The following is a 12,319-nucleotide window of genomic DNA, read 5'->3' as shown; positions in this document are numbered from 1 at the left end:
TCAGTTTCAAAGGTATCATTATCCAGATGGCTAACATCTTTGATTTCCCTTGTATATGAAATTAGACACCAAAAACTGCCTAATAAACCTAAGGCCCATTCCACCAGAGCTTTGGCTACTTCTTTAGCCTTCCAAGACAGACTGCCTATTGACACCATTTGTGCAGCGGCTACTTGGGCTACTCCTCACACTTTCATTTCTCATTATAAGTTGGACTTAGCTTCTAGGCACAGAGCTAACTTTGGTTCCACTGTTCTCAGGAGTCTGTTCCGTTAGGCCACCCGGGACAAAGTGCTAGGGACGCGGTCCCATCCAGCAAGAATGAAGGCGAGATAGACAACTTAACATATAGAAGTTATGTTCTTACCATAACGTTCCATGTTAGTTGTCTTCTTCTCGCCTTCTTCTTGCGTCCCACCCTCCTTCCCCCTGGCCTGGACAGACCTAGAGGAGTTGTGATTGTGACCTCTCTTTCTACCACCTCTTTCTTAGGCATATGCTGTTGTGCATATTTCCTGGATCAGGATGTAGGTCACCCTTCTTTCTTCCTGTTGTTAGAGGTGGACTCTGTTAGAGTTATTCTGTTACTATTATAAGCTGGGGTTAGCTTACAAACGAGATCTGAGGTAACTCTCGCCTAGCATTGTGGTATATAAGGGGAGCCTCGAGCCGGTGGAACCAACTCTCGAGCTTTTAGAGTGGCCGAGTCGGAGCCGAGGTCGGCTCCGAACCCATCCAGCAAGAAGAAGGCGAGAAGAAGACAACTAACATGGAACGTTATGGTAAGAACATAACTTCTATTTATTAGTGTTATTATTGTTATTATCTAAAGGTATTTTAAAATAATTTTCTAAAGATTTTAAAATAACTCCTGTACAATTGACCTTTTTTTCTGTAGCTATATCTGCACATTTTCATCAAACAGTAGAGATAACAGTGTTATATACTGTGCATATGTCAGTTTGCAATAGTGTGAGTAAATTTACTTGCTGCCATCAAGTTTTGCTGAATGTAATCTCATACGAGAGAGTTATCTTGCAGTTTAGCATGTATCTTGCAGACCATGCAGCTTGCCAAGAGGTCTGTCTTGCAGAGAGCAGTTGATTTGTTTGCCGTACTATTATTTTCTTCCTGTTGCTTTCATGAACTTGTTGTTTATTTTGTAGTGGCAGTACTACCAAGTTCCTTGACTAAGACAATCTGTTTGCATAGTAATTTACCACTACTAAAATGACTCTTATTTTCCAATCAAGTAGCCCTGTTTCACTGCCATTTAGAAATGCTGTCTAATAATTGAGATATGACTTTTGAAGCAGGTAACATATCACAGTGTTAATAGTTGACCATAGGAATGGTGATCCACCCAATCAAATACTTAATAAATTTCTAAAATAGTTTTGCAAGTCAACCCTAGTGAGAGATATCTTATTCTAATATGAACAAATATGGCAGCATTTGTCCTTATTTTGCATTGCTTCCTAAATAATAAGTAACTGCAAGGGAGGCTTTGATTACGCACATTTTAATTCCATAAGCTTACAGGCTTGGTACATTTATCTTAAAAGTGTCTTAATGTATGGCATGACTTTACAGGAAAATAATTACCCTGCATCGCTTTTAGCTGTTTTAGAAATCATCCACTGCACTAGTGGAATCTTGTTCACTACATAGGAGGTCAAGGCAATGCTAGTGATATCCATCAGTAGAGTATTGCAATCTTTTTTGGAGATTTTGGAATTTGGAGATCTTGATTTAATTTCTATCAAGGCAAGGGGTTTTGTTACCTTTTGCTGAACCTTGAAAAGCCACAGGTCTGGACATAGGTTCTAGTAGTGTGGAGTAGTCTTCATGTAAGTGAGCCAAGAAAACTCCAGACATTATTAGGTTGCTACATATCTAAACAAGCAAACCATGAAAGGCTACTTAATAAAATCTGTTATTTTAACTATTTAAGACCCATTTCTTCCTTGCAACTTCTAACTGTTCTTTTGTTGTTCATTGCTGTCCATTTTTTGTAAATATGCTAGCTAATATTTATTTCTTCACAGCTTACATTTAATGCCTAAACATTAGTAAACACAACTGTCTTGCAAAGTAATAAATGTATATAGAGTTCCACAGTCATTTTAACTCTGTGATCTGAAGTTGTCTTCATTTGCTCTTCAACCTATGGGACACGGATCTGGGATGGATCTGACTCAGCTGCATTTTCCAGCATCAGATCCAAGCTCCAAGCTCCTCCCCTACCCACAATGCCTCTATCTCCCTCCTGCCCTCAGATCTCGTTTGCCGCGTTCATTGCAAACATCGTGGTCCTCTACTCCAGGCTTCTTTTTGGGTGAGTGAGCTGAATCTATATTATTATCTTCATCTTTCTATCTTAAATTTTTCTCCTATTCTTTACCTACCCCTACCTTTTTGTGCTCAGGCATCAGGCTATACAAAAAAAAATAAAAAATCTCCTTTCTTTCACTTCACATTCTGTCCTGTCTCTTAGTAAGTGTGTGCGTGTTTTTTCTGGCTGGGTTTTTTTCTCTGCTGCTGGTTTTTCTGAGACACCCAAACCAGGCTTCTGAAAGTGTATAGACTGTGGCCATAAGTGCTCCCCAGTGGATGGCCACACTCTGTGTGTTGTTTGCCTAGGAGCTCCTCACCTCGATTCCTCCTGCTCGATCTGCAATGGGTTCAGTCCCTTAACATTGATTGACAGGAGGAATAAACTTATACTCAAGGGCCTTCTCCCTCCACCTTCCATGGAGGCCCAGGCTACCACTCTCCACTTCTGCTTCTGTCTCCGCCCCATCCCCTGGGTCTCAACCTTCCACTAAGAGGACCTGGGATGGAAAGACATGCAAGCACCGAGACAGGACAAGGAAGTGGCCCCCCGACCATTGTTCTTCAGCTGAGCCACCAGCTAAGCCCAGTCAGCTCCTAGCACTGGTTCGCCCTGACTCCATTCTCCTTGTTTCTCCCCAGAGCTAGAGGTACCTCAGAGCCATTCCCCAGTATTGGCATGACCTCTCTAGGCTGGTGTCAGTGGCTTCATCCACCAGATCCACCCACAGCTTTTCCAAAGCCAAGGTGGACAGGATGATGCAGAGATTCATCTGCACTCAGATACAGATGGGAGTCTTGCCTGCCCCCTCTCCCTTCAAAGCGGGGGGCATGCAGTCTGCCTTTATCCCAATCACTCCTTCTCCGATCTGACCCCTGGTTTCAGAGTCTTTGGATCTGAGGACCCTCAGGGTCGAAGGGTCGGCTCTGATGGTACCTGGTACCTCGACGCCATCCGTTGCCCTGAGCAGGTTGGCTCTGATGAGTTTGGAGCCATCTGGCTCTCGGAGCCGTAGCCTCGGTGATGGATCCGAGGGGTTGGCATCGGCACCAAGCTTTTTGGAGCCAGGCCTTCCACTCAAAGTCTCAGTGTCTGGAGGTTCAGCCCTAGCTGCCAAGTTGATGCAGAGGATTATTGACATGATCATTGTTTCGACCTCAGGCATTTGTTCTCCTTCTTCCTTTGATGTAGTGGAGAGGTTTCTCTTGATTCCATTGAGACCCTTGACACTCTCATCCTCAGAGTCTGTCCTGACTACCTCTGTTTCTGGTCTGGATTCCGCCTTCCTGCCCCTCAGGGACAGCCTGCTGCCTCTTCACCCCAGGGATCTCCCCCATGGGAGCAGTCCGAAGTTTTCGAGTCTTTCCCAGAGACTCCTCCTGAGGAAGTTCCTCAAAAACATTTGTGCAAAAGGAGGCACTTAGACTCTCTGACAGAGTCTGTCATGGAGGACACCAACTTGGGGTAGGGGGAGGGTTCACCCCAGTCATCCCCAGATGATGTCTCCTTTGAGGACATCATGGAGATCCTTCACCAGCATGGGGTGGTGGTCTTCCCAAAAACCCAACCTTGCCGAGTCAGTGTTCCTGGAGGCATTTGGCACAGGACTGTCTACTTCCTGGGTGTCCCCTCCAGCAGATCCCCTGGTGGATCTCAGGTGTGGAAGGAGCCCAGCATGGTGCAGCCCATCCTGAAATGCCCTGACAAGACACACCTGTAGAAGGAATCCCCTGTCGATGCCATGATGGTGGTGGCTGCCACCAAGAAAGCTCACACAGGAGAGCTTCACAGTCCATTCTCCGGACCAAGAGTCTAGGACTATGGACCATTTTGGGAAGTGGGTCTGCACTTCAGCTACTTTCTCAGTACGTGCACTGAACTATATGGCAGATGTTATCAGGCTGCAGTGTGATCTGGTCAAAGAGGTCACTGAGTCCGCCCCAGGGTCCATGTCACCAGAGGAGGAGAAGAAGGTGTTTTCCTTCAGGATGGCCACCCTTACTTCCATCACCAACACCTCTGTGTGGCTCCTATCCCATGCAAGAGAAGGCACCGCAAGAGCTGCTGGTGCGGGTGTTGCTATTAGGCATCATACCTGGCTTTGACTCTGTGCCTTTTTGGAATCCTTTAAGGCATCTTTCACAAAGGCCCCATATGATGGTTCCATTCTCTTTGGAAAGACTGTACATAACACTCTGGGTCAGAGCAAGAAGGACAGGAAGACTCTGTCTGCCATCGGAATACATTTTCAACCCCTCAATGAACCTTCTTCAGGAATCAGAGAGGGGTAAAGAAGATGTGGTTCCGGAAATGTCAGGGTTATTTCCAGGACATCCAGGACTCACCTTCCACCAGAGGCAAAGGGGAATTTGACAGACACTGCCCTTGCAGCAGAGGGGGGGTCCAAGGGATCTAGGGTCTCAGAATTCCTTCCTGGACAGACCTGCACAGCAGCCCTGAAGGGTTGCTTGGCTACTCGGCTCTGAAGGCAGTCGGGCGATGCCTTTTGCTACACCCAACAGCATGAGTGTCCATCACAGACAATTGTTGGGTGTCGCAAATCATATCCAGAGGATATTTAATCCCCTTTATTCAAATGCCACTTCCTCCCAAGCACCTCCTGGATGTCCCACCCACACAAAGGGAGGGAGGCAGCACTGGAAATTTCCAAGCTGCTCGAAAAGAGTCATCCAGCCTATCCCCCCCAGACCTGTCCAGATTAGGCATCTATTCCAGATTCTTTTTAGTACCAAAGAAGATGGGGGACTTAAGACCCATTCTGGATCTCTCATTTCTCAATCTGTTAGTTGCCAAGAAGAAATTCCAGATGGTCACGCTGCAATTCATCCTGCCATACCTGCAGGAGAATGACTGGATGTGCTCAACAGACCTCCAAGACACGTACTACTACATCAGAATGGACAGGCATTCTCAGAGGTTCCTCTGCTCTGGCTGGGGGCCAGTCATTACCAGTTCATAGCACTACCTTTTGGTCTTACCACAGCCCCCCGAGTGTTCACCAAAGTGATGGCAGTGATAGCAGCTCACTTGTGACTGTAGGGCTTCCAGGTCTTCCCCTACCTGGATGATTGGCTCCTTTCCGCTCCCTTCAGGCATCGACTGTGCCAAGTCAGGGCTCTCCTTCTTCAGATGGCCCATCAGTTGGACATCACCATAACTCTCAGCAAGTCACAGTTGGAGCCAGTAGACCTGGTTGCATATCAACATCTTGGAAATGAGGGCAGTGCTGTTGATGTTGCAGGCTCTCCAAGCCCATCTTCCTCTAGGGATGATTGCCATCCAGATAGACAACAAATCTATAGTCTGGTACATCAACAAGCAGGGGGAACCAGGTCTTATCCCCTGTGTCATGAAGCCATGACATTGTGGGAGTGGGCAATCTCCATTTTCCGTTTTCTGGTGGAAACGCACATTTCAGGGAGGTCCGACATTCTGGCAGATAAGCTCAGCAGGCCTATTCTGATGCCTTATGAGTGGTCTCTGAAGCCTTCACTAGTGAAGCAGATCTAGTGAAAGTGGGATCAGCCTTGCTGTGATCTTTTTGTCTCTCCTTCCAATGTGAAGTGCAGCAAGTTTTTTGATCTGGACCCCCCCACCGGGGGAAGCCCCCAGGGACGTTCTGGTTCCAGTCTGCTTTATACTTATCCTCCACTTCCCCTGATATCCATTCTGGCCCCGCCAAGTATGATTCTCTTTCTTGTGGTCTGATGTAGTTTATCCTCCATGGACATTAGATCAGTCCCAGATCTGATCTCTCATCCCTCAGGGATTCCACACCCAGATCTGAACAGTCTGAAGCTTATCACTTGGCTGCTCCAGTTCCCATGATAGCTAGGATAGCTCCCGGGCTATCTTCTCCAGTCAAGAAGATTCTAGTTGCGGCCCATAAATCTTCCACTAGAAAGGTCTACTGTAGTAAGTGGACACTTTTTTCTATCTGGGCATCACAGCATAACTTAGACCCCTTCACTGCCCTAATTATGGCTATTGTAGAGTTTCTGGCAGGTATTTTTCATCAGGGTGCCAGTTTTTCCACGGTTAAGGTCCAACTGGCAGCTATATCCAACTTTCATGTAGGAGACAATTCAGCTTTGAAAGCTTCTTCCAAGCTTTGCAAAGCTTTTTTGAAAGGTACCTTTCTGCTTAGGCCCTCGATCAAGGACTCAACGCCACCTTGGGATCTTACGCTGGTTCTTCAAGCATTGTTTTCCTCTCCCTTTGAACCTGCAGCCTCAGTGGATTTGCAGTTCTTATCTTGGAAGACAGCTTTCTTGATTGCCATTCAATCAGTCAAAAGAGTGTCAGAGCTCCAGGCCTTATTGGTTAAACTTCCTTATATGGTCTTCCATAAAGACAGGGTGTCCTTGGGCACTAATTCATCCTTTCTTCCAAAAGTAACTTTGTAATCGAATATTAATCAAGTAATCAATCTCCCCGTTTTCTTTCTGAATTTTCAGAATAAGGGAGAGTACAAATTGCATTTGTTAGACATTCATAGGCAGCTAAAGGTTTATCTCCACCAGGTTATGTTAAGACACATTCTACTAGATCTGTGGCTATTTCAGCTACCTTCTGGTCCAGAGTTTCATTGGAGGATATCTGTTGTGTGGCTAATTGGGCATCTTCCCATACATTCATTTCTCATTATAAGTTGGATCTTCTGTCCAGAAGCAGGCATCCCTTGGCTCCACCGTGCTTCAGAATATCTTTCCATGAGGACCTCCCAGGTGTTTGGTTGCTGGGGACTCTGTCCCATAGGTTGAAGAACAAATAAAGACAACAACTTCAGATAAAAAGTTATATACTCACCAGAATATTTCATCTGTTGTTGCTCATTATTTGTCTTCAACCATTCCTCCCTCCTTCCCCCTGCTGTATGTGGGCTGTTTGGTGGACTGGTTGGAAGAAACATAGTTCTTACGTTGGCATTGCTTGTGCTTCCTTGGGTGCCTACATAATTTTTGTGTCAGGGTAAAGTCTTGAGTTAGGTTGGGGATGCTATGGTTGGCAGCAACCTCAATTTGAGGGGAGGAGGGAGACAGAGGCATTATTGGTAGGGGAGAAGCTTGGAGCTCGGATCCAATGCTGGAAAATGTGGCCGAGTCAGATCTGTCCTGGATCTGTGTCCCATAGGTTGAAGACAAATGAAGAGCAACAACTCAGATGGAACTTTATGGTGAGTACATAACTTTTTTTTTCTTTCAAGCTTAATGTAACTTTCTTCTTTTTATTAAATGCCTCCCATGGTTTTACATTCACCATCTCTGTGGGTTCTAGAGATGCTGTATTGTTAATGAAATAAACAGAATGGGATCTGATTTTATCATTTTGAAATTATGTAGTTTCCAAAGATCCTAAGATGTTTGATTCCACAAAATTTAAAATTTGTTAGTAATATAAGCAGTTTTAGTAGCATTGTCTCATTTACAATGTTATGGCAACTTTATTAAAACATTAACTTTATCTTGTAAAACTTTATCATTCTTGTTAATTTTATAAACAGCCTTAGATGTGTTCCACATTTTACTTAGTTTCACAAGTCCAGTGTTATGCTTGTTGGAAAAAAGCAACTGTTTCTGCCTATTTGAAATCTACTCCAGTCAATTATAACTTGTTTGCCAAAAAGTAGATGATGTAATTTCTATATAAAAATTACAAATCTGTCTTTATGTTGGTAGGAAGCTCAAGAAATTGTATAGAAGGCTGAAAGAAGGTCGACCCAAATCTGCAGAAAACAGTTCTTGTCATTCTCGACAGCCCCAGAGGTGGGATCTTGACTACAGCCTGGAGCCTTTCACGGGTCTTACACCCGAATATATGGAAATGAGTAAGGACTTCTTTCTCATTTGTGTTTAAGCTGTTCTAGATATTCAGAATAGAATTAACAGTAATGATGTAATCTGAAGTACCTGAGTGAGTGAAAGAGAGAGTGTGTTTGTGTTTGTGTGTGAGTTTGTGTGTGTAAAAGTTTTTATATGGCAGAAAACAATATTGCAGATCATTAAAGAGCAGAATAAAAATAAAATTGAAATAACTAAGGGAGTATTCTTATTCAGTGTTTGTTGGTTTGGCATGAACTTTGTTAAGGTTATGAACTCTGTTGTATGGTATTATTTAGTGACTGTGATCTTTAGAGATCTGCCAAAAAAATCTGAAATTTTATGAGATCAGACCAAAAATAATCTACAAAGTAAAGGACATGCTACAAAATCATGGACTGCTGAGAGCTATGCTTAAATAACTATAGCCAGTGATTTATATGTTGCTGGGTATAGAGTTAAAGAGATTTTTTGGTTAGGAGGTCATTTTGAACTCTAGTTGTTGAGATTAGATAGCAAGCTGAGTGTGCTGATTATACTAGGGAGTAGAAAAGGATCTGATGTATTTAGAGGAAGGTTAATAGATTATAGAGTGGTTAGTACATTGTCACAAAGATCTTGTCTCTGTTGTACCTATTTGAAAAGGATAGTAATGAACAGTAAAACAACAAAGTAGTGGAGACAATGCTGATTTTGATCAGTGATCTTTGTACTGGTACAGAATGGAGCTGTGATGCCCAGGAGGATTCTGACTCGTTGGGTTGAGGCTGGAGTCATTAGGATGTGTGGGCACATGCTGTTTTTTCATGTTCTAAATCTGATTCACAGAAAAATCAGTGCATTCTATAGTTCAGGGTTACCAGTTTAAAAAAAAAAGAACTGATTTACTGTAGTCAGGCTAATCAGTAAGGAGGATTTAAAAAAGACTACAATGAAATAGGAAGAGGTGGTAGTGAGGGAGCAGGGCAGACTTAGAGGAGGCTGAGGAGATGGAGGTTAAGTCTTTGGGATATAGGAATATATTGTAGAGGTCTGACTTAGGGAGATGTGGATGTAGAGACGATGTAAATTATGCTGGATAGTGGAGGAGCTTCAGAGGAAAGTATGGGAGCCTGAAAGGGTGGTGACTGTGCTAGTCTGTGTGTAATCATGAAGAGGCATAGCATATAGTGAAGAAGACAATTTTAAGGAAGTAGAGGTGAGGGCTGGAAGATAGTAGGACTTAGCATGTTACATAAAATACCAGGAAAAGGAACCTTTGTTCCTGTCTGGTTTTCTGAAGTATTGCATCTAATTTTGCTAGCCTCTACTTTCTTTTGTGAGAACATATTCCAGCTATATTCTACCCTCTCAGTGAAGAAATATTCCCTTATGTCTGAGAAGATCTAATTTCCCTTAATCTGCTAATCATACCTTTTCTGCTTGCTCTGGCCTTCTTATGCAGTGTACGGCCATCATGCATCACTTTAATGACTCATGTTGTTCTACCAAGCCCTTTGTCTGTCTTCTTTGTAGAGTACAAACATAGGTATGTTATGAAATACATTTTTATGAATTGCTGCTCATAGTACATAACAACTCTTGTGTTTCTAGAACCAGTCACATTGTAAAGTGAAATTCGTATGCTTTACTTGTTAAACTTTTTTGCATTCCTCTGATACCTTGTATTTAAAGAGCAGAAATTTCTTAAAGCTGGATAAAATGTCATCCGTTTTTTTATCTTCTTTGTGTATTTGTATGTGTGTATGTGCTTGCGAAAAAAAAAGCTACAGTACAAAATACATTAAAAATATCTGTATACTACACTATTATCCAGCTCTTGTCAAATGTGATATTTTTCTTATTTTGTATACTTAGTTTGCTGTTACAGTAAGCAGACTGATTATGTACTAATAATGGAAGACAAAGACAGCAGCTTGGTGCAGTCCATTTATATATTTGCTTTGGTGCAACTTTAAGTTGAGTCCATCCTTTTCACTTCTCACTGACATGCCAGATGCCAAGTTAATAAATACTTGCTCATGAAAGCAGATACAGCTTCTCATCAAAAGCGTGGCAAAAAGGGAAAACATATAGTGAGACATAATGCCCACTTTTTTTGCAAATGTTGTAATCCCAGATTTGAGGCATATATAATGTTTTGTTTGATAACTGTTGTTACCTTTCACAGGTGTGAATAGAAAGAAGTACAGAAGCAAAGACCTTGTGCCTCACTTTTCCCCTCCTTGTCTGAGCTCTGTGCAGTGCAAAGCTTCATATCATGTTCTAGAAGATATGACTTTTGGTCCTTGTGCATACATCTTCCCCTGAATATCTGATTCCTTAGCTTTTACTGTCTCAGGAATAATGGAATGTATTGGCCTTGTTGTGAACAAAGGTATAAGAAAGAGCTCCCCCAAACACATTTATACACACACACACACACACACACACACACACACACAAACACACACACACACGATCATATCTGCTCAGGGCTTGCAAGATTGCCCCTGCCAATCAGTAACAAAAGCAATTGTTTTTTCTGTCTTTCTGCTTAATTCTGCATAAAATTGTCTTTTTTCCATTAGGACAATTTGCAGCCTGCAAAAAATATTTTTCAGTTTGCACAATATAAAGATAAGCTGCTAAAACCATGTGTACAACTAAATTTGCAACTAGTGCTACTGCTAAAGGAAAATGACACTTCATGTGTTAATGTATTTTATACTTCTTAAAGCCATCATATCTTGATGTATATGGCTTTCTGTTCCATGAGCAGCTTTAATACCAATTTGATCCATGAGTAACTTTCTTCAACTTTCTTTGCTCCTCTGCCCTGTTGAGTTACTCATATTACATTAGACAAAGCACTCACACTGCTATTTAAGCCTTCCTTTACCTCTGTTGTCATTGATTGTTTTCCCTGAACTAATAACTCCATCTGAGAGAAGTTCAAACCTGCCTCATTCACCCTCACTACACTCAGGTCATTGCACTCCTTTACCATACCCCCAATAACGACCCACCCCCTCCTTATCTAAATTTATACTGCACATATCCCCTCTGCTTCTTCATTCCTATCCGCTCCTCTTACTACTAGCCTAACCAGTCCCTGCTACTTCCTCATTATCCAATAGCATTCTATCAAACACGTTACAATCTTATGTCACCGTACCTCCATATTTATTCTTCTCTACTACTTCTCATTTAATTTACTCTTCTCTATTGTTAGAACTTTGCAGTCTATACTTTTTATTTCTTTTCTCATTTACACTCTTTACATCTTCCTCCTCATAATCACAAGCGAGGAGAGTGTGTTGAGGAGATGGAAAGAGTACTTTGAGGGGTTGATGAATGAAGAGAATGAGAGGGAGAGAAGGATGGATGATGTAGGGATAGTGAATCATGAAGTACAATGGATTAGCAAGGAGGAAGTAAGCATAGCTATGAAGAGAATGAAGAATGGAAAGGCTGTTGGCCCAGATGACATACCTGTGGAAGCATGGAGGTGTTTAGGTGAAATGGCAGTGGAGTTTTTAACTAGATTGTTTAATGAAATCTTGGAAAGTGAGAGGATGCCTGAGGAATGGAGAAAAAGTGTTTTGGTACCGATTTTTAAGAATAAGGGTGATGTGCAGAGCTGTAGTAACTACAGAGGGATTAAATTGATCAGTCACAGCATGAAGTTATGGGAAAGAGTAGTGGAAGCAAGGTTAAGAAGGGACGTGATGATTAGTGATCAGCAGTTTGGTTTCATGCCGGGAAAGAGCACTACAGATGCAATGTTTGCTCTGAGAGTGTTGATGGAGAAGTACAGAGAATGTCAGAAGGAGCTGCATTGTGTTTTTGTAGACTTAGAGAAAGCATATGACAGGGTGCTTAGAGAGGAGTTGTGGTATTGTATGAGGAAGTCAGGAGTGTCAGAGAAGTATGTAAGAGTGGTACAGGATATGTACGAGGGTAGTGTGACAGCGGAGAGGTCTGCTGTGGGAGTGACGGATGCATTTAAGGTGGAGGTGGGGTTACATCAAGGTTCAGCTCTGAGCCCTTTCTTATTTGCAATGGTGATGGATAGGTTGACAGACGAGATCAGACAGGAGTCCCCGTGGACTGTGATGTTTGCAGATGACATTGTGATCTGTAGTGAGAGTAGGGAACAGGT

At 42.7% G+C, this 12,319-nt stretch overlaps 1 protein-coding gene across 1 annotated transcript in view; it reads left to right on the top strand.

The window, feature by feature from the left end:
* Window positions 1-12,319, top strand: part of LOC122815187 (anoctamin-2-like) — a 2,140,961-nt gene that overhangs the window by 1,749,243 nt on the left and 379,399 nt on the right. Inside the window, exon 21 of the mRNA XM_044087470.1 lies at window positions 8,035-8,183. Coding sequence (XP_043943405.1) covers window positions 8,035-8,183 — 149 coding nt within the window. The remainder of the gene's footprint in view (window positions 1-8,034; window positions 8,184-12,319) is intronic.

Source organism: Protopterus annectens, chromosome 11.part0 (assembly GCF_019279795.1).
Source record: "Protopterus annectens isolate FY-2018-M chromosome 11.part0, PAN1.0, whole genome shotgun sequence".
NCBI lineage: Eukaryota > Metazoa > Chordata > Ceratodontiformes > Protopteridae > Protopterus > Protopterus annectens.
Note: the sequence above shows the minus strand (reverse complement) of the source record. Positions and strands in the feature narration are given on the sequence as shown.